The 22,751-nt window shown below is 48.1% G+C and overlaps 1 protein-coding gene across 1 annotated transcript; it reads right to left on the minus strand.

Annotated features, from left to right (window-relative positions):
* Positions 1-8,342: 8,342 nt before the first annotated feature.
* Positions 8,343-10,915, minus strand: LOC141250897 (uncharacterized). The gene is made up of 3 exons (XM_073670155.1): positions 10,808-10,915; positions 10,477-10,691; positions 8,343-10,075 (listed from the first exon to the last, which is right to left on the minus strand). The coding sequence occupies exons 2-3, from the start codon at positions 10,670-10,672 to the stop codon at positions 9,453-9,455; spliced, it is 819 nt and encodes a 272-aa protein (XP_073526256.1). The 5' UTR covers positions 10,673-10,691; positions 10,808-10,915; the 3' UTR covers positions 8,343-9,452.
* Positions 10,916-22,751: the final 11,836 nt, after the last annotated feature.

The raw sequence follows: 22,751 nt of genomic DNA on the forward strand, positions 1-22,751 counted from the left end.
GGACATTACAACGCGGTCTCCACCGCTAGTTGGAGTAACCATAAGTGCAGAGAGGGAGGTTAATAAAGGGTCTAAAATGCAAAAGACGCGCGAATCCGAAACGCCGGACCGCGCATACCGGGAGTGCCATACTACGCAACCGGAAATGACGTTTGCGGGTCACCGTCTGCGTTCCACAGAGGGAGAGCGCAAACCGGAAGTTCCAGTTTGAAGCGAACAGGAAGTGATGAAAGCCGGTGCGTTCCATGAAGGGATCACTTGCGTTCCAGGACGATGTACATAGCCAGGGGAGGGAAACAACGAGAGGTATAGATGGAAAACGAAGGGGAGGTGGGAGAGGACCACAGTATAAGGTGAATCTGCAACAAAAGAGACATAAGTTAGAGCGCACACGCGAACTTACATAAACACGCCAGTCAAAAACATGGTGGCAAATTGATTATAGGGTAACACTGCGTCAAAACAGTAATAAATAATAATAAATGATAATAAATAAATAATAAACTGAATATTGGAAAATGTACAACAGCGAACCAGATGGACAAAAGAATCTTAGGCCCACATGTATGGGATAATCCACCCCGATTGAGGACCCAGGTGGAGACCGCGTTGTGATGTCCATGCCCCCACGCGCTTTACAGCAGGTAACCTTTGGTACAGCACGCCTTTCTGGCGCACTCTGTGAGGTCCTTGCCTCTGATTTCTTTCACCTTCTCACCTGTAGGCAGCCCTATTGGGACCCACTTGTTGCTCACATCTCTCGCAGAATTACCCGGTATGTGCCCACTTCTGCCAGCTGTCTTGTGTTCTGTTTTTTCTTCCCCTTCCCCCCATACCTATGTGCTCCATACCTTTGTCCCCTTCTCCCTGTCCTTCTTCTTCCACCCCCCCCTCCTTTGTGATTTCCCTACATATTATGGAAAAGTATACTGTGTATCTATGTGCTATATATTTCGCTTATGCATTACTGTGCACACTTGTATAATATAATGGGAAGGATTTCTGTTTCACTACTTATGATATGCTGTTTTTTCACTATGTCATCTAGAAATGATATTTATATCGTTCTGTATCTAATTGTCTATGACATTGTCCTATTTTCTACAGTCAACTGAAGAAGGTCGCTAAGACCGAAACGTTTTGGTGTTATTTCTGTGTGCAGATTTATTTCACAAAGTCAATAAATTTTCTCTTGCAAAAGGACAATTAAGTGCCGAGGCTCTTTGATCTGATATACCAGGGTTCGGCCCCTACTCGTGCACACTCATAGGGAGTGCAGTGATTTATATCTTTACTTAGCCTTTTATTCTCCACACGGATGCCAGTAATGTGGGACTGGGAGCAGTACTGTCCCAAAACCAACAGGGCAGAGAAAGGGTGATCGCGTACGCCAGTCGGAAGCTGAGGCCCACCGAGAGGAACCCGGAGAATTACAGCTCCTTCAAGCTAGAATTCTTGGCGGTGGTGTGGGCCGTGACGGAACGCTTCAAGCATTACCTGGCCTCCGCAAAGTTCACGGTGTACACGGACAACAACCCGTTAACACACCTAGACAATGCAAGACTTGGTGCCCTGGAACAGCGGTGGATGGCCCGTCTCTCCAATTATGACTTCGTGATCAAGTACCGGGCAGGCAAAACCAATACCAACGCTGACGCCCTATCGAGGATGCCTCACTTACCTGAAGATGACGAAGACCCAGAAGAGCTGGAGGAGGTAGAACTCCCCGCGTTTCACCGGTATGGAGCCGCTCAATACTCCCACCGCGTGAAGGAGGAAGATCTAACAACCGTGATGATCAATCCCCTACCTCACCACAGCTGGGCCGAGACCCAAGATAGTGACCCTGCCATCCGCCTGGTGAAAGATCTGCTGACCCAGGAGGACGCCCGCATGGATCCGGATGCTCCAGAAGAAGCCAAGCAGCTGTGGAAGGAGAAGAGCAAGCAGTTCCTCTATGAAGGCAAGCTGTGCAGAAGGATTGTCAACCACCGGACGCACGAGCTGACCTGGCAAGTCGTGGTCCCAAGGCGGGATGCAGCTATGGTCCTGGGGGCTTACCATGACAGAGCGGGGCACTTCGGTTGGAAGAAACTGGAGTTCCTGCTAAGAGAACGGTTCTTTTGGGTTGGCATGAGAGGGGCTGTAGAGAAGTGGTGCAGAGACTGTGGCCCTTGTCACCTAAGGAGGAAGGACCATGCCAGCCAGAAGACACCCTTGAGGCCCATCGTCACCACGCAGCCTCTTGAGCTGGTAGCTCTAGACCACGTCAAGTTGGCTCCAAGCCGGTCAGGGTACATCTACGCCCTGACAATCGTTGACCACTATTCCCGTTTTCTCGTGGTGGTCCCGGTAAAAGACTTGACAGCCCAAACAGCGGCCAGAGCCTTCCAACAATACTTCTGCCGTCCACACGGGTATCCGGAACAGGTCCTGACAGACCAGGGTCCAGCGCTCGAGGCTGAAATCTTCCAAGAGTTCTGCAACCTCTATGGCTGTAAGAAGATTCGGACAACGCCTTACCACCCACAAACCAACGGGATGTGTGAGAAAATGAACCATATAGTCATTGACCTCCTGAAGACGTTGCCCCTGGAGGAACGCAGCCTGTGGCCAGAAAAACTGCCGGACCTGATAGACCTATACAACCATATCCCGGTGAATGCTACAAACTGCACCCCGGCTTACCTGATGCGAGCCAGACCAGGTAAGCTGCCCGTAGACCTGGACATGGGAGTCCTAACGCCTGAGGACACCTCCCCGGATGCGGACTGGGATACGGAAAGGCAACTGCAGTACAAGAAGGAACAGGAGAGTGTGGAGAAGAGCCTGGCCCAGATGAGAGAGAGGCAAGAAAAACTCTTCAACCAACACGCCCCTGCTGGTCCCCTGGAACCTGGTGAGCAGGTCCTGAAGCGGAAGAGAAGGCTACATAAGTTGGACGACCAGTGGGAAAGGGAACCCTACACCATACTGCAGTCTGACCACGACAACCCGAAGGTGTGCGTGATCACCAAGGACGGAGGAGAAACCACTAGTACAGTCTCCAGAGACCACCTCAAAAGGTGCCCCGAGCAACTCCGTAGTGCAGAAGAGGATCAGAGTGACCTTGAACCCGCAGAGGACAAGGAATAAATGATCAGCACCGTTCTCGGAGAGTTCCCTCAGTCCTGGACTCGAATAAATGATGCCATAGTGGTACCCGTCCTGCATTTCCTGCAACCGCCACAGCAACAACCAACACCAGAGCCGGAAGGTGAAGAGGAGCAAGCGGTTCCAGAGGCAGAAGAGCCTGTATCAGCAGCCCAGGAGAATCAACCCTCTGCTGACAGTGAGCCTGCCATGCCTGCGGTAAGCCAAAGGACCCGCAGACAGCTGCCTGCCCTACCTGTACACCCAGCTGGTAGCTGTGCCCCTAACGCTAGTGGGGAAAGCCAGGTCAGTCCACCACCAGACAGTGGGTTAAGGAGATCAACCAGGAGCACAAACGGGCAGACACCCGCTCGCTGGAGAATATAGGATGCACTAAAATTGTAAATAACCCTGTTGCCAAATGTTGAAATGTTTGCAAAGTTACATGCATGTTTGGTAATTCTGTGTTTCAGTTTCTTGCAGTTACCGTAAGGACTCAAAGGTTATGGACTTTTTTATAACCGGGACCTTGTATGGACTGCGTTCGGAGCCTAACCAAGGAATGAACTAAGACTGTAAAGGACTTGGGGTAGGACAAACCCCCACCTGGTTAAGGCTCCCCATTGTGTTGGTGATATGGACACCCGGTCACAGACCACACTGTGACCTTAAGAACTCAATCTGTGCGTCACTTTCCTGATAGTGTTTTATAGTTATGCATATTGTCTTTGTTTACTGTTTAGTCCCGGAGTACTAAATTTCGCTAGGGGGGAATGTGTCACCCTGGCCTGGATGCCACAAGTATAATAAAGCTGTGTCTGAGAGCAAGGGGGAGGTTCTCTAGTCAGGGGAACATTAGCATGCAATACCTCCTGTCACAGGCCAGTAGGGGGAGCAGGCTGCCCCTATAAAAGCTGGAGCTGGGGGCAGGGTTAGAGAGAACTGGATGACCTGTCTCAGTACTGAGACTTGTCCCGGAGCAGAGCAGGGACAGAAAGTTGTATTGCACCTAAGAGGAAGTGTGGCAGGAGGAGAGCCACAAGCCAGAGACAAGAGGCGAAGTGAGCCTGTCTTAGCAGATAAAAGACTTAATTTACCAGACTTTGGTGTCTGAGGCTGGGAGGATTCCACACCCCACAGCAGATAACCAGTCCGCAGGGGACTGTATGTTCCTTGGCATAAGAAACCTGGAGGCTCTGCCACAACAGAAGGGACCAGTAAAGCCGTACCAGGCCAGGAGCAGAAAGGAACCCACGTCGCAGGCCATACAGGCGAGAGTACACGGAAAGCTCGGAAACGTGGTCTGTTACCCTATAAGGAGGAGATAGCCAGAAGGAGCACAGAAAGCACGGTAGGCCTACACCCTCACCCTGACCAGGGCCAATTTCCCCATTGCTCTCAGACATCCAGGTCCCCTCCTAGCCGGGACTGTTTATGGGTCAGTTTACCTGTTTTAGTAAAGGCCCTGGACTGCAACCTGTTGTCTGTGTGCTCCTTCGCGCCTCCAGCACTACCGGTACTGGGACTCTCACCACCATCACTCCCACCATCCATTATACTGCCCTGGGGCCGCACTCTTCCCGTGGGGAGTCACACTACCCTAGCTGCACACCTCATCAGCACCAGTGGTCTGCATGCAGCGGCGGTTCCTAATAACCGCAATCCACGGGTGGTGTAGTCGGACATAATCATCAGCGCATAACGGACTACCACTGGCCTGACCACCCTGAGCCACGGAACCGGGTTGCAACTACTACTCCCATCGTTCCCCTACTGCCCGGATCTGAGTGCCCCATGGCCCAGGGGGCGAATCAACAGCGTGGGAGAATTCTCCTGCGCATGCGGTGTCGGCAAATGACGTCACCGCTTGAGCAGGAGAATTCTCCCACGCTGGGACGGCATTGAGATGACAGGCTGGATGGCAGCAGAACGCTGCCATCCAGCTTGTCATCCTTCAGAGACACTGAGGAGCGCAGGCATGCTTCAGTGTCTCTGAAGGATGACAAGCTGGATGGCAGCGTTCTGCTGCGATCCAGCCTGTCATGTCAATGTAGCAGTGCTGGAGCCGTCCTGGGAACCATGGAAAGGTAAGGATGAGGTTGGTTTATTATTTTACTTTTATTGCAGGAGATCGTTGGCTTCGGCTGGAATGGGCATGACGGTAAGTAGAGTTTAATTTAGAACATTAAAGAATTGTGTCTTTATTTCAATTAAAGGATTTTATTCTTGCTGTTGGTGTTTTTTTTAACTTTCACTATGGGGTTAGTAATGGGGGTGTCTTATAGACGCCTGTCCATTACTAAGCTGGGCTTGATGTCAGCTGGCGCCATTTCTGGGGCGGCTGACGGCTGGTGTTTCTAGCCTGGGAGGGGGCCAATATTCATGGCACCCTTCCTGGGCTATTAATATCAGACCCCAGCTGTCTGCCTAGCCTTTGCTAGCTATTAAAATAGGGGGGACCCCACATTTTTTTGGGGGGTCCCCCATTTTAATAGCTAGTAAAGGCTAGGTATTCAGCTGGGGGCTGATATTAGTAGCCTGGGAAGCTCCGTGGGTATTACCCCCTTCCCAGGCTTCAAACATCTGCCCCAGCCATCTGCTTAACCTCCGCTAGAGACTAAAATTATGGGGAACCCCACGCCAATTTTTTTTTTAATAAATCCTTTATTTTAACACTAAATGACAAGTACAGTAACCAACACTGTCACTGTACTTAGTATATATGTGACTGACATGTTTCTATCTATCTAATCTATGCGTGATGCTCTATTCTTTCTGTTCTAAATTGTCGGGTACCGGTGTATGCCGCTGATGAATTGCCGGCCGGCTTTTTTAAAGAGAGGGGTACATGAAAATCGGAGGGTACTAGTGTGTTCCAAGTGCCCTGCTATGTTTTTCATGCACCCTCCTATATATCCTGCCTGTCTGCCTATATATTCTGCCTGCCTGATGTTTAATTGAGCACCGTTCCCATCGATTTGGGCAATTTTTGACCTTCTGCAGACCGCCGTGGGGGGACCAACAGAAAAATGCTCGAGTTTGCCATAGACTTACATTGGGCTCGTTGCTCGGGTCGAGCACCCGAGTATTCCAATGTGCTCGACCCGAGCTTCAAGCACCCGAGCATTTAAGTGCTCGCTCATTACTAATAATATCCTTTAATTAGCCCCTACAGTGATAATGTTCCACATCCTGCCCCCATGGTCTCCATAATTAGCCCCTACAGTAATAATGTCCCACATCCTGCCCCCAATGTCTCCATCCTGCCCCCATGTCTCCATTTGTCTCCATTCTGCCCCCATCCTGCCCCCAATGTCTCCATCCATCTCCATTCTGCCCCCATCTCTCCACCCTGCCCCCATGTCTCCATTCTGCCCCCATGTCTCCCATTCTGCTTCCATGTCTCTCCATTCTGCCCCCGATGTTTCCATCCTGCCCCCATAGTGTGTCTTTATAAAAAAAAAAAAGTTTCTTCTTACCTTGCAGCGCTCCAGTGGCGCCCGGCTCTCCCATCACCCAACGCACGGTCGCCAGCGAATGACATCATCATAGTCCAGCGACGTGCCCGCTGACGTCATCTGCCAGCCTGTGATTGGCTGGCAGCTGTTAATTATTGCCATGCGGGCAGCTTTCCACATGGCAATAGATTTCAAGAGAACGCGCGTCCTAGGACGCACCTTCACAGTGACTGAAACGGCAAAATCCTGCCGCTGGGGCCCAGTGAACAGAGGAACGGGGACCCGACCTCTCTGCTCACCGGGCCCCATACGCCAGTAAGGGCAGTAATGCCCTGATGGCGGACCTGCATTAGGTAGTGACAATAGGGTAAGATAGTCTTTGGTAAGCATTACAAGTGTAATATGTTTAATGTATGTAAATGCGATGCATAATGTTTGTGAAGGAGATCTGTCAGCTACAGACTGTAGGGACAGACATAGATAAAGTTCGGGACTAGCCCATAGTGGGAAGGGAAAGTCCCAGTAAAAAGGGGCTGCTTCCTGGTAAGAGTCAGATAGGAAAGTTCGGTAACCAAGGTCAAGTTCAAGTTGCAGTGGGCTGATAGTGAGAATAAGAATCTATTATTCGGGGCAGTCGGAGGCCTCACAGAAATTCCCTGCTGACATTCCTGCAACGTCCGGAGCTCAAGGCTCGGTATAGGTGCTACGAAGAGTGTCTTATCCTCTGCTGTACAGAGGAAGATGGACGTGGAACCGTGTGTAGGGAACATAACGTATCCCGGGTGTACTGTGGAACCGGACGAGAAATCTCTGGGGACGATGGAATCAGTAACCATAGAGATAGTCCAGTAGGAATGGATAGCAAGGCTGACAATGTACTGTATTAAGGAAGCAAGAAATGAGGAGTGTTGTGCCCGGTACTGCGTGTTACAATCTGATGAACTTGAACTGTCCAGTAAACTTCTATGTGTTGAAATGAACTGGGTGTCCCCTAATTTATGTACGGCGGCTCCGGAAGATGGAAGCCTGGAAACAGCGGAGGCCTGCGGCCTACAAGTGAGTGTGATACACCCCACACAACAGCACATTGAGACTGGGATATAGTTTTTCTGTAAAGTGCAAGGGCGTCATGGAGCAGCAGTTCGTCCATGGTTACCACTCTCTGGCACTTTACAAGGGCATTGCAAATATTTAGAAGACAGACGTTTGTCCGGCTTCTCACACACCTCACAATCAGCTAATTTCAAGAGGAAAAGTTGCTCTGAGCAATCCATATACACCACAGAGCCAGAGGAAATATAATATTAAGAGTGGTCATTTAAATATAGCCAAACATAACAGAAAATGGGCCAAGTCTATACGGCATCAGCTGCTTTTGTTGGCTGCTCTAAGCCTTTGCTCTAAGCCTTGGCTCATACATTGGTGGCCCAAGCAGGGCACTCCCTCTAAGATACCCACATGGCATCTGCTTTTTGTTAGACAACTCTTTTAACACTAGGACTACTGGACTCGTGACCCCGCCTAGAACTACTGAAAGGAGTCATTTTGACTCCTTGCTTGTTTTCGTTTATTTTTAGAGTTTCATTTGTGGTTATTTATTAATAATTATATTTTTTGTAATGTATTATTATTGTGAGATCCAACAGTAATGCTTTTGATTGTTTTTTTTCTGCTTTTCTTATTTTTCTACAGAAAATAACAATAATTATAATAGACGTTTTTCAAACATTTTTTTTTATTCAAGTGCACACATATAAACAACAACTGAAGAACAAAAAGCAGAGAAAATGTAGGTGGAGGAGCATAAAAATGAAAATATGGCGCAGAATTCACCTTCTAAACATTTGGTGTTTCGCATTTTAGGCATTGCCTTTGATTTATGGCAGTACATTGCCCACACAAAGACTTACCACAAGTCTTACAATTTCCGACAGATCTATTTTTCTTGCACTTTTCTTTGATCTGGCAAAATTTTGTTTGAACCATCACTTCTGAGCATGTAGAAACTTGGGACGTGGAACCCTTTTCCCTATCTGTGACATAAGGACCACTCAACTCTCTCACAAGCGTTTGCAAAAATGCCTTGCGTGACATTTTTTGGTGGGTAATCTCCTTGAATATTATCCATGCATTTATACCCGCAAAGTCTAAGGCATTTTCAAATGCATGAACAGGCCATCTCCTTGTGCATGTTCGTGTGGTATAATTTCATGCCATCTGATCCACTACATCTACTCCATATTTTGTTTCATTGTAAAACTTTACCGTTTCTGGAGTTTTTTTAGCGGAATCAGACGCAACAACAACATCTGGATGGACGGAACTCAAAATGACAACATTTTTGTTGGGCTTTCCTTGATATACTGTAAGTGTAAAATTGTCTTCATTTCTAAACACTTTAGTGTTGTACAATTCCTCTTTCATGGATTTTATTTCTTTAGGCACTTCTCGCCTTATCTTGTTCAGTGTTCCCACGATGGTTGTTCCTTTGCTTTTTAGCTGTTTAGCTAATTTTACTGAAGTAAAATAATTATCGGTTGTAACATTGCGACCTTTTTTCAAAAACGGGTCCAATAACTTCATTACCACATGGTCAGCTAAACGGTCCTCAGCACGGCGTGTGTCATCTTTGCCTAGATAAGGGAAGCCATTTGCCAGATATTTGCTCCTCTTATCAACAGCTAGCCAATATTTGTGGCCATATTTATCTGGTTTGGAAGGCATGTACTGCGTGAATGGACACCTAGTTTTGCTTGGGAAAAGTTGCTCATCCACCGTTATGTATGGGCCAGGTTTGTAACACGCAATACAATTTTCAATAAACCTGTCCCACACAGTAGAAAATAGAGCAAACTTGTCCGTTTACAGTCTCTCCGATCGAGTAGATTTCTCATCAAATCTGAGAAACCTCATAATTTCAACAAAGCGGTCCCTAGACATTGTCGCTTTGCAAAACGATATTCCCCAGTCATTACACCAAATACTGCTAATCGAGTGACTGTTCGTGCCAGATATTCCACGAGCATAGAATATCGCAATGAATGCATCTAGCTCCTCATCAGATAGAGTAAACTGTAAATTATTGTTCCTGCATGCTTCTGCAAGCGTACAGTTCTTTAGATGTGTCAATATATATGAATCAAAAAATAAATGCCATGCACTCAAAGGACTATCGATAATGATATTTCTTCTGGCGTATCCTGTAGGGCCAGGTGCTTCTCGAAGAATATTTTGGCTGTCACGCCTACCAGTCAAGTGTTCTCCAATTTCAACAGGTTTCCATTGAATACCATCCGCTGAAACTAGTATTCCTTCAGATTCGCCTTCTCTGGTGTTTGTTGTTGCATTACCTTCGCCGCCATCGTTATCTGTTGTTCTTTCATTTCTGGGACGTTTTGCTGATTTTTTCTGTCCACGACCAGGAGGATGGTCACGAGGCAACATAACTGCATGAGCCCGATCCCCAGTTGATGTGCTTGGAATATCTGTAAAAAAGTTGATGAATATTTAGAATTTTTGTTTTGTAAGGGTCCGTGCACACTGGCTGGATTAGCGGCGGAATATCCGACCGGATATTCTCACCACAATCTGGCCCGTACCTGCCCGCTCAGGTACAGAGCGGAGTTTCATACCTGAAGCTCCGCTCCGAACCCCGGGCTGGAGTCGCTGTTTGGGACGGAGCCGTGCTCGCGCGTAAGCAAGCGCTGCTCTGTCCCTGACAGCGGCTCCAGCCCGGGGTTCGGAGCGGAGCTTCAGGCATGAGCGGGCAGGTACGGCCTGTATTGCGGCAAGAATATCCAGATGGCTATTCAGCCAGAATTCTGCTAGTGTGCACAGGCCCTAACTCAGTGTGTGGAAGAACAAATAAATACACATAACTACTTACCTTCTGGATTTGTTCCTTCTGAGTCTTCAGATTCACTTGATATGTTCTGAGGAATGAAATCTTCATCACTGTCAGAATCAAATACATGTTCCTGCAATTCGGATTCCGATTCATCCTCCGGTATGGATTGCAAAGTAGCCAGAATATCCTGAGGCTTTATCAAACGTCTTCTCTCCATATTCCTCACAAATTCCATAATTCTATATAGTTCCCTGCTGAAAAATAGAAATTAAATGAAAACTAAAAGAAATAATAACTGTTCTGCCACCTTCAAAAGTAGGTGGGCTGAATCAGTTGACAGACAGCTAAACTATTTCATAACAATTCATACCTGTATGAGTCTTCAGAGCTCGTATGTCTGCGTCTGTTCTCTTTGTCTCTTCAGCTGAACTGAAAGTAAAGTTACTATCCAGAATACTGTCTCCTGCTAGGACCTTAGAAAAACACCACCCTTCATTAGCATAAGATAAGAGCCTAGAGTAAATGACGCGCCCCCTGGGCCAGTGTTGTTTGGGGGATACCCGGATCCGGATCAGATGGGGGTTGTAGTCTCCGAGTGGCGGTGACCCGGTCCGTGCCCAGGGTGTCAAGCTCAGTGTGTGGCAGTCCTACAGATGTTGCTGGATGTTCTTTAGTGTCGACTATGCCACCCGTTGATTTGCGGTCAATACGGCCGCCGCTGCAGCAGGGTCCGCTGAGGCTGGTGGTGTGTGTGCAGCTTCTGGTAGTATAACCCCCAACGGGAGGGGTATAGCCTCAGGGGGTCAGTTGTAGAGGGTGGTGGTTGTGGTGGTGCAGTGAGGGTGGTAATAAGACTCAGAGTCAGGCCGTGCAGTTCAGGGTTTTTACTTACTGCTGTTGTGCTGGTCACTCCGGCCTTGAGTGACCGGCCGAGCCGTGCTGCGTCCACCAGGTCCTGGACTCGGCCAACCCCCAGGTAATTCTGGAGCGTGATCCTGAGCTCACTCTCTGACGTTCCTTTTCTCTGGCCTTCCCCACCAGGGATCCACTTATGTCCGGCTCCCTCGGGCCTCTTGTTGGTAAAACCCTTGTCTCTGGGTTCCCTGACCCTATACTTGGTGTGCCTTCGCAGTGGATTTAGTGGGGGGTCGTGGCAGATCCTGCCCACAACCTCCGGTCTCTGGCTGAGGATTAGTGCCCTCCACCAGCTTGGGATCCGGTACCCTTGTGCCAACCCTTCACCCTTCTGGTTGTATTTGGGCTCTTGGGGTTCCCTCTTCTTCCCCTCTGGGTCCTTTTCTTCTCCTCTCTCTCTTCTTTCAGGACTGCTTGACCCTCTACAAAAGACTGACTGGTAACTGTCTGCCTGTCTGACCCTGATCTAAGATGGTTCCCACCTTATATACTCCCTCTATGTGTGAGCTCAGGTGACCAGCACCCAATGAGCTCCTAGCATTACCCAGACTGCTCCCCCTATCTGCCCCTACACTACTGGGATGTTCCACCCCCCTCCCACTCCAGCCAGGGACAGACACTGTCGTACCTGCACATATACCTAGTGGGAGTACCATTGATCTGTCCCCCGGAAATGGGATGTATGTAGTGCATGCAGCCTACTGAGCTCAGTTCCACACTCCATCCTTACCCGGGAGTGTAATATCACACCTCTGGCTTGAGGTGCAATACCCCTGTAGCAGCCGAATCCTCAGGGTGCTACATTCCCCCCTGGTAAATCACAGCACGTCCTCGGGCTGTAAGAGAATAAAAACATCAAACATATAAATTTTCATAACAACAATAACATATAAAACATTATATATATATTAACACTCTTGCTCCTCCGGCCACGGTGCGACTTGTGACCGGGTAAAGTGCGACAGTCTCTTGTAGAAAAACGGTTTAGTTATAAAACCAGTAGGGGGCGCCTTAGAAAGCGCAACTATATACAGGGGGAAAGTGGCCGCTCTCAGTCCTCGACCAGTGGGGAAAAGGGATGGCCGCTCACAGTCCTCAGCCTGTGGGGAGACGGGACACACTGGAACAGTTCACTGGTCCCAACGGGGACTATATTTTAACTAGCAGCAGTACTTATAACAGTTCTCATACCCCGACGGGTAACTATATACAGTGCTCCTACTGTACTTTAACGACGGCGTCCTCCTGCTCCTTCTTTGTCTTCAGACCCGTCCGGGTCCTCTTGCTCCTCCTCACACCGCAGCTCCTCCTCCATCAGGCGATGCACATGGAGGGCGTAGGGTCCTTTGGTACACTTGTGCCGGGTGAACGTGACCTCGTCCCCTACGTACAGGTCACGACCTCTGTGTCCCTCCGGCAGATGGCTTTCTACGTCTCTGCGGGTTACAAAGACGTCGCCGGGGGTATGATGGTCTCTTATGAAGCCCCACCCATGCTGCAGGTTGAATTTAATCACAGTCCCGGTGGTACGGGGACCATGAGCTGCACGGGGGTTCCTCCTGGTCCGGCTCTTCTGCCCTGCGCTCTGTTCCTGCAGCCGCTGCTCACGGATCCGCCTCTCTTTCCGCTCTTGCTCGAAGGCTGCCAACTGCTGGCGGCAGCACTCCACTCGCTCTGCTGCGGCTGCCCGCGTTTCTTGAGTGAACCCCATGAGGTCTCCTCCGGTGGGGTCCCACTCGAATTGTGCTTCTTCTAGCGGGAGCGGGGTTCTCCTGACGGGCTTCGGAGCCGGAATCAGGGGCTCGCACAGGGGCCTTGCTCTTTGGAGTTCCAGTTGGTAGTACTCCTGGGGCCATACAAAGGGCTGCCCATCCGGGCACGTGTGCTGGGCAAATAGATCTTCGCCCAGGTGCGGCACTCGAGATGTTGAGGGCGCGTTGATGGTAGCGGCGCCCGGGTTGACCAGGCCTTGCGACCAGGCTTGGGGCACCCTAAAGGTAAAGGGCACCGTAAGGACGGCGGCGCCCGGGGGTACTCGGCCCTGCGACCAGGCCGGTGGCTCAGCGGAGGTAGGGGGCGCTGTTGGAATTGCGGCGCCCGGAGGTACTAGACCTTGCGACCAGGCCGATGGTATTTCCTGTTTGGTCACGCTCAGGGTCGAGGCGTGTGACGTCACAGGGGTCGCGGCCGCGGCTTCTACTTGAGGCCTAGTCCGGCACAGTGACGATGCAGCGACGGGCACGGCAGGGGGAATTTCGGGCTCTGCGACGGGGAGCTGGGGCAGGCTCACGGTTTCTCGGCTCGGGGTAGTGACGTCCCCTTTACCTGCCTCCAGTTGTCCAGCTCCCTTCTCGGCGCCGTCTCTGGCCTTCACTCCTCCTGCACCATCCTCAGAGGCGGTCTGTCTCCTCGTCTCGGGTGGCGTGCTCCGCTGACGGGTTCCGGTCTGCTGGGCCATCTCACGGCTCCACTCCGTCAGCGTGTCTTGCTGCACCTGGGCCATCCTCCGTGCGAGGCCCTCCAGCGCGGTCTGTGCACACTCCCGGTCTCGGGGGAGCTGTGCTAGGATCTCCACTAAGCCTAGTGGGGTTGTTGCTTGCAGCAGGCTCCTGACCACTGGGTCGGTGCTGCCTGTCTCTCCCTCCATCTCCGGGTACGCTTTCTCTGGACTCCTCTCCAGACTTCTTGTCTCCGGGTGCGCTCTCTCCAGACTCCTCCAGGCTGCACCCATCTTCGCTCTTTTGTTCCGTCTCCGCCCACATTGAGGGTGGTCCCGGGGCAACTTTGTGATTGTCAGTTCCAGGGGCAGTTCTCTCACGCTGATGGACACTTCCAGCATCACAGTCTCTGTTGGTGGGCGCGGTTTCCGCTTTTGGCTCCATTCTTCGACCTGGCCCACGATGGGAGGTGACCTCTTGCCACCCTCTGGCACGCCCATAATGGCGTCTGCTCTTCCAAGGCGGGAAATCTTTGGAAATGGCGGGAATCGTCTCCCAGTGGCGGGAAACTCCATGGATGGCGGGAAAAAGCTGCAAATGGCGGACAACCGGCGGGAAACGACCTGTGATGGGGTCCGTTGGCGGGGACCCTCCAGAACCGGCGGGAGACTTCTTTTTGAGGTAACGGTGAACTTTTCTTCAGGCACGCAGTACCCGGTTGTTGCGGGCACGTAATCCTGCCGACTACGCCAAAGTTGACGCGCCCCCTGGGCCAGTGTTGTTTGGGGGATACCCGGATCCGGATCAGATGGGGGTTGTAGTCTCCGAGTGGCGGTGACCCGGTCCGTGCCCAGGGTGTCAAGCTCAGTGTGTGGCAGTCCTACAGATGTTGCTGGATGTTCTTTAGTGTCGACTACGCCACCCGTTGATTTGCGGTCAATACGGCCGCCGCTGCAGCAGGGTCCGCTGAGGCTGGTGGTGTGTGTGCAGCTTCTGGTAGTATAACCCCCAACGGGAGGGGTATAGCCTCAGGGGGTCAGTTGTAGAGAGTGGTGGTTGTGGTGGTGCAGTGAGGGTGGTAATAAGACTCAGAGTCGGGCCGTGCAGTTCAGGGTTTTTACTTACTGCTGTTGTGCTGGTCACTCCGGCCTTGAGTGACCGCCCGAGCCGTGCTGCGTCCACCAGGTCCTGGACTCGGCCAACCCCCAGGTAATTCTGGAGCGTGATCCTGAGCTCCCTCTCTGACGTTCCTTTTCTCTGGCCTTCCCCACCAGGGATCCACTTATGTCCGGCTCCCTCGGGCCTCTTGTTGGTAAAACCCTTGTCTCTGGGTTCCCTGACCCTATACTTGGTGTGCCTTCGCAGTGGATTTAGTGGGGGGTCGTGGCAGATCCTGCCCACAACCTCCGGTCTCTGGCTGAGGATTAGTGCCCTCCACCAGCTTGGGATCCGGTACCCTTGTGCCAACCCTTCACCCTTCTGGTTGTATTTGGGCTCTTGGGGTTCCCTCTTCTTCCCCTCTGGGTCCTTTTCTTCTCCTCTCTCTTCTTTCAGGACTGCTTGACCCTCTACAAAAGACTGACTGGTAACTGTCTGCCTGTCTGACCCTGATCTAAGATGGTTCCCACCTTTTATACTCCCTCTATGTGTGAGCTCAGGTGACCAGCACCCAATGAGCTCCTAGCATTACCCAGACTGCTCCCCCTATCTGCCCCTACACTACTGGGATGTTCCACCCCCCTCCCACTCCAGCCAGGGACAGACACTGTCGTACCTGCACATATACCTAGTGGGAGTACCATTGATCTGTCCCCCGGAAATGGGATGTATGTAGTGCATGCAGCCTACTGAGCTCAGTTCCACACTCCATCCTTACCCGGGAGTGGAATATCACACCTCTGGCTTGAGGTGCAATACCCCTGTAGCAGCCGAATCCTCAGGGTGCTACATAAACAAGCTATTTTGTTCAGCATTACACAGTAATACAAGCAGGTAAAACACAAGGAAAATGTGAAAAGTTGACATGTAAATTGAACTACATCTATATGAACATCAGGGTAAATAAGACAGAGTGAAAAAATTATGCACAAAACTTTATAGCAACATTTAGTGACAAAGGGACCTCAAAATATAGTAGGGAGTCAAAATGACTCCCTTCAGTAGTTCTTGGTAAATTTTTTTCACCAAAATTATTTATTCTCACAAAATCTTTTTTCACATCATATTTGAGGAAAAGTCACCGAGTTTCAAGCCGGAATTCTGAAAAATGTAGTCACAGAAGAGAAATAAAAAACGAAAGGAGTCAAAATGACTCCATCAGTAGTTCTAGTGTTAAGCCTGTATATATCTCACAAGTCTTGAAGTTGTTGTCTTCTGCTAAGTTTTAAATATTTTTATTTAAGCTGTGTTAACAAACCTTTTTAATTCTTTGTTTAGCATGTATGCAGGGAAAGTTCTCAAGACACAGGCTAAATGTATCTTTAGGCCTCCATTGCCAGACGGAGGTAAAAAAAAACAAAAAAACATTTTGGTCTCTAGCTGGAAAATGTACATCATTATACCACAAAAAAGTATTATATATTAGAATATTCTAAAAAGTGATAACCTGTAAGAAAAAGAAAAAAGTATGTCATAATAGCCATTGAGGGGTGGATGCCACTTTATGGCATCAGTCACAGGCCTACATTAAATACATGCATTTGGAAGCTCCAGTGTAATCAATGTCCATATACTTACTTTATGAATTGAGCTTCCCCGGCAGCTAACAGTCCAGCCCTGGCTTTCCCAGCTTCTGTGGGTTGTCAGTACTTCATCACCTGTTGTACAGCACTTAGCAGGGCCTTCTACCCCCTTCACACCCATGTGCTGCGTGGTCCAAAAAATAATATTATTGAGCTCCATGGTTGGATAAAGGGTCATCCCTCCTAAGCAACAATCTATATGTGCATGAGGGTCATAAAAGGCTGAATAAAATGATTCCTTAATATCTGATCTGATGTCTTATTCCATAGAAATGCATGTTATTCTTAATATCTAAATTAGCTCTTAAGATCTATGGGCCGGACATAGATCTACCTGAGAATCTGCCTCCAAAGCTTATTTTAAATGAAAGGAGGTGTTACTAGTGTGAGACATGTAATTACCAACAGTTTGCTCTCTTGAGCTGCATGTCTCACCCTGGTAATGCCTCCTTTCATTTAAAATAATCTGTTTTATAGAAGTTTTACCTCACCACATTCGTAAATCCCTGTAAGATAGTTTTGGACCAACCACATGGTTTCAACAAAGGCTGTTGATGAGAGATCCTCAGATAATGTTACCTTAGTTATCCACTACTGGTTATGTCTGCGCAATGGAGACACAAAGCCACACACCACGAGGATGAGTTCCTCTATTACTATATTCTCTACTACTATTTCCTCTACAATCACTATAATTCTCCTTGATCAGAGAGAGGAGGAAACATGGGTAATTGTGTTTGTGTGGGTTTTCTCCAGGTTCTCCGGTTTCCTCCCACACTCCAAAGACGACATACTGATAGGGAATCTAGATTGTGAGCCCCAATGGGGACAGTGATGATAATGTCTGTAAAGTGCTGTGAAATTAATGGCGCTATATAAGTGAGTAAAATAAATAAATAATAGTTATTGCCACTCATTTGACGCCGCTGTTAAAGCTTACTTTGTTGTTAATTAACCTACTGCACAGTAATTTATATTACTTTATTGACATATCACAAAGGTTATATATAGAGCGGTTTCTCTTTAGTCAAAACAATGTTAACTAAGTACCCTGTGTTATTTACATGTACTATTACTATTTATTTACTTATTACAGGGTATTTGCTCAATTTGTTTTTTATCTTAGGTTTTCCTGACCTGAGATAACTGAATCATAGGCATACACAGATATGGCCGAAAGTGTTGGCACCCTTGAAATTCCAAAAAATGAAGTATTTTTCCCAAAAAATTATTGCAATTACACGTTTTGTTATACACGTTTAATTCCTTTTGTGTGTTTTGGAATAACACAAAAAGAGAGGAAAAAAGGCAAATTGGACATCATTTCACACAAAACCCCCAAAATGGTACGGAGAAAATTGCTGGCACTTTTCCAAAATTGTATGTAAACAACTTTGATTCAAGCATCTGATGCTCGTTCAAACTCACCTGTGGCAAGTAACAGGTCTGGGCAATATGAAAATCACACCTGAAACCAGATAAAAAGGGGAGAAGTTGAATCAATCTTTGCATTGTGTGTCTGTTTGTGACGCACTAAGCATGGAGAACAGGAAGAAGAGAACTGTCTGAGGACTTGAAAGCCAAAATTGTTGAGAAATATCACCAATCTCAAGGTTACTAGTCCATCTTCAGAGATCTTGATGTTCCTTCATCCACGATCCGCAACATAATCAATAAGTTTAAAATTTGCACTGTACTATGGCACTGTAGTTAATCTTCCTGGACGTGGATGGCAGAGAAAAATTGATGAAAGTTTGCAACGGAGGATAGTCCGGATGGTGGATAATCAAGTTGCAAAGAAATTCAAGCTGTCCTGCAGGCTCATGGTGCATCAGTGTTAGCGCAAACTATCCATTGACATTTGAATGAAATGAAACGCTATGGCAGGAGACACAGGAGGACCCCACTACTGACACAGACCTAAAAAAGCTAGACTGCACTTTGCCAAAATGTATGTGAGTAAGCCAAAATCTTTCTGGAAAAGCATCTTGTAGACAGATGAGACCAAGGTAGAGCTTTTTGGAAAAGCACATCAGTCTACTGTTTACCAAAAATGGAATGAGGCCTACAAAGAAAAGAACACAGTACCTACAGTAAAATATGATGGAGATTCAAAAATGTTTTGGGGTTGTTTTCTGCCTCTGGCACTGGGTGCCTTGACTGTGTGCAAGGCATCATGAAAGCTGAAGATTACCAATGCAGTATAGTGCCCAGTGTCAAAAAGCTGGGTTTGCATCCTAGGTCATTGGTCTTCCAGCAAGACAATGACTCCAAACATACTTCAAGAAGCACCCAGAAATGGATGGAAACAAAGCGTTGTAGAGTTCTGAAATGGCCAACAATGGGTCTGGATCTAAATCCCATTGAACACCTGTGGAGAGATCTTAAAATTGTTGTTGGGAGAAGGCACCCTTTAAATATGAGAGACCTGAAGCAGTTTGCAAAAGAAGAGTGGTCAAAAATTCCAGTTGAGAGGTGTAAGAAGCTTGCTGATGGTTATAGGAAGCGATTGATTGTAGTTATTTATTCCAAAGTGTGTGCAACCAAATATTAAGTTGAGGTTGCCAACAATTTTGTCGGGCCCATTTTTGGGGTTTTGCATGAAATGATATCCAACTTGCTTTTTTTTCCTCGTTTTTTTGTGTTGTTTCAAAACACACAAAAGGAAATAAACATATATAAGAAAACATGTGTAATTGCAATCATTTTCTGGGAGAAACAGGATCAGACTCGCCTGGCAGAGTACCGGTAAAATTCCCGGTGGGCCCCGGCCCCCGCCGCCCCAGAGACAAAGTAAATAAAAAATAATTTTTTAAGGGACATGGGCCCTTTAAAAGCGCAGGAGTCAGGGGCACGCGCACGCATGCACGCGAATGTGACCCGGCGCAATGCCCCTGGCCGCGGCCCCGTCCCTGCGCCCCCAGGGGAAAGGCACGCTATTGAGTCAGGGGAGGGAGAGCCCCCACCCCAAGGAGAACCCCCACCCCAAGGAAAACCCCCACCTCCTCCTCGGATACGCACCTCTCCTCGTTCCCCGCAGCTCGACGTCACCGTCTTCTGATTCTGACGTCTCAGGGCAGAGGGCGAGGTGACGTCAATACTGCCCTCTCCTCTGAGCACTGCAGAGTCAGAAGACGCTGACTACACCGGACCTGCAGGAAACGGGAGAGGTGAGGATTTGATTTTTTTTATGTATACAGCATCGTGGGGGCCCATATACTGTATGGAGCAGCACTATGGGGGCCTATATACTATATGGAGCAGTACCATGGGGGCCAATATACTGTATGGAGCAGTACCATGGGGGCCCATATACTGTATGGAGCAGTACCATGGGGGCCCATGTACTATATGGAGCAGTACCATGGGGGCCCATGTACTATATGGAGCAGCACCATGGGGGCCCAAATACTGTATGGAGCAGTACCATGGGAGCCCATATACTGTATGGAGCAGTACCATGGGGGCCCATATACTGTATGGAGCAGTACCATGGGGGCCCATATACTGTATGGAGCAGTACCATGTGGGTCCATATACTGTATGGAGCATCATGGGGGCCCATATACTGTATGGAGCATCATGGGGTCCCATATACGGTATGGAGCACCATAGGGGCCCATATACTGTATGGAGCATCATGGGGGCCCATATACTGTATGGAGCGTCTTGGGGCCAATATGCTGTATGGAGAAGCATCATATGGGGTCAATATACTGTATGGAGCAGCATGGGGCCAATATACTGTATGGAGTAGCATCATATGGGGGCAATATACTGTATGGAGCAGCATCATATGAGGCCAATATACTGTATAGAGCAGCATGGGGCCAATATACTGCATGGAGCAGCATCATATGGGGGCAATATACTGTATGGAGCAGCATCATGGGAGCCCATATATTGTATGGAGCATCATCATGGGAGCCCATATACTGTATGGAGCAGCATCATATGGGGCCAATATACTGTATGGAGCAGCATGGGGCCAATATACTGTATGGAGTAGCATCATATGAGGCCAATATACTGTATAGAGCAGCATGGGGCCAATATACTGCATGGAGCAGCATCATATGGGAGCAATATATTGTATGGAGCAGCATCATGGGAGCCCATATACTGTATGGAGCAGTATCATATGGGGTCAATATACTGTATGGAGTAGCATCATATGAGGCCAATATACTGTATAGAGCAGCATGGGGCCAATATACTGCATAGAGCAGCATCATATGGGGGCAATATACTGTATGGAGCAGCATCATGGGAGCCCATATACTGTATGGAGCAGCATCATATGTGGCCAATATACTGTATGGAGCAGCATTACATGGGCCCCATAATTCTGTATGGAGATGGTCACTGTATATCACCTGTATATACCTGTATTACAGCATATATGGATACTCTGTATATGCTGTAATGTCACCGGTGATCCCTGTATTACCTGTGCACTATATACAGGGCTCCTTTGTATAATGTCACCAGTGATAATATTACTGTTACTAGTATTGTGTTTTTTTTATTAATGATCAGTATTATATTATTCGGTCACTATGTGGTGGTAATATATGATCTATTCATGGTGTGACAGTATTATTCATTCTCTATGTGCTCTGGTAATGGTGTGACGGTATTATTCAGTCACTATGTGGAGGTAATATATGGTCTTGTCTTGGTGTGAGTGTATTAATCGCCTGTATGTGGTATTCGGTCACTATGTAGTCTGGTCATAGTGTGGCGGTATTTGTTCCTTGTATGTGGTATTATTCGGTCACAATGTGGTGTTAATATGTAGTCTGGTCACGGTGTGGCGGTATTTGTCCCTTGTATGTGGTGGTATTGCTCTTGGTATAGCGGATTGTGTTGAGTATGGAGGTCACTTGTTCTCTCTGATATCAATAAGGGGAAGATTCTTGATTTCCAATAGAGATTAAATACTTGGATGTTTAACCCCTCCCTGTCCTGTGACTATTACACAGTAGTAAATATGCACTTACAGGTGTTCTAGGGTGAAAACAAATAATCACCTATCCTAAGGCCCCATTCACACATTACATCAGTATTTGTAAGCTAAAACCAGGAGTGGGTGATAAATACAGAAGTGGTGACGTGTTTCTATTATACTTTTCCTCTGATTGTTCCACTCCTGGTTTTGGCTTACAAATACTGATGTAAATTACTGACCAAATACTGAACGTGTGAACGTGGCCAAAGGATAAGTGATAAGTTACTGATTGGTGGGGGTCTGACTGCTGGGACCTGCACCGATCTTCAGAATGTGGAGCTTTTATGCCCTTTAGTATGGAGCGGCATGTACGACTCGACCACTGATCCATTCATTATCTAAGGGGCTGCACTTGGCTTTTTCTGGAAGACCCCAAAGAGGATGAATGGAGCTGCGGTCAGACATCCCACCTGCCGCTCCATTTTAAAATGGGGATAAAAATTCCCCATTCTTCCGATCGGTGCGGTTTCCAATGCTCGGATTCCACCGATCAATAAGTTATCACCTATCTAACCTGTGGATCGGTGATGATTTGTTTGCAAACTGCCGTAATTCCGTGTACATCCCAGTTATGGTGTGCATACAGTAGATGTGCAGGACCCGTCTGTGTTTTACAGTCGATGCTCCACTATAACGGGAATAATGGCTAATAGGTATTTGCATATACAGTACAGACCAAAAGTTTGGACACACCTTCTCATTTAAAGATTTTTCTGTATTTTCTTGACTTTGAAAATTGTACATTCACACTGAAGGCATCAAAACTATGAATTAACACATGTGGAATTATATACTTAACAAAAAAGTGTGAAACAACTGAAAATATGTCTTATATTCTAGGTTCTTCAAAGTAGCCACCTTTTGCTTTGATGACTGCTTTGCACACTCTTGGCATTCTCTTGCTGAGCTTCCAGAGGTAGTCACCGGAAATGGTCTTCCAACAATCTTGAAGGAGTTCCCAGAGATGCTTAGCACTTGTTGGCCCTTTTGCCTTCACTCTGAGGTCCAGCTCACCCCAAACCATCTCGATTGGGTTCAGGTCTGGTGACTGTGGAGGCCAGGTCATCTGGCGTAGCATCCCAGCACTCTCCTTCTTGATCAAATAGCCCTTACACAGCCTGGAGGTGTGTTTGGGGTCATTGTCCTGTTGAAAAATAAATGATGGTCCAATTAAACGCAAACAGGATGGAATAGCATGCCGCTGTAAGA

The sequence above is a fragment of the Phyllobates terribilis genome, unplaced genomic scaffold, assembly GCF_046119375.1.
Source record: "Phyllobates terribilis strain yellow unplaced genomic scaffold, ASM4611937v1 Scaffold_2__4_contigs__length_985480577, whole genome shotgun sequence".
In the NCBI taxonomy this organism is placed as follows: domain Eukaryota; kingdom Metazoa; phylum Chordata; class Amphibia; order Anura; family Dendrobatidae; genus Phyllobates; species Phyllobates terribilis.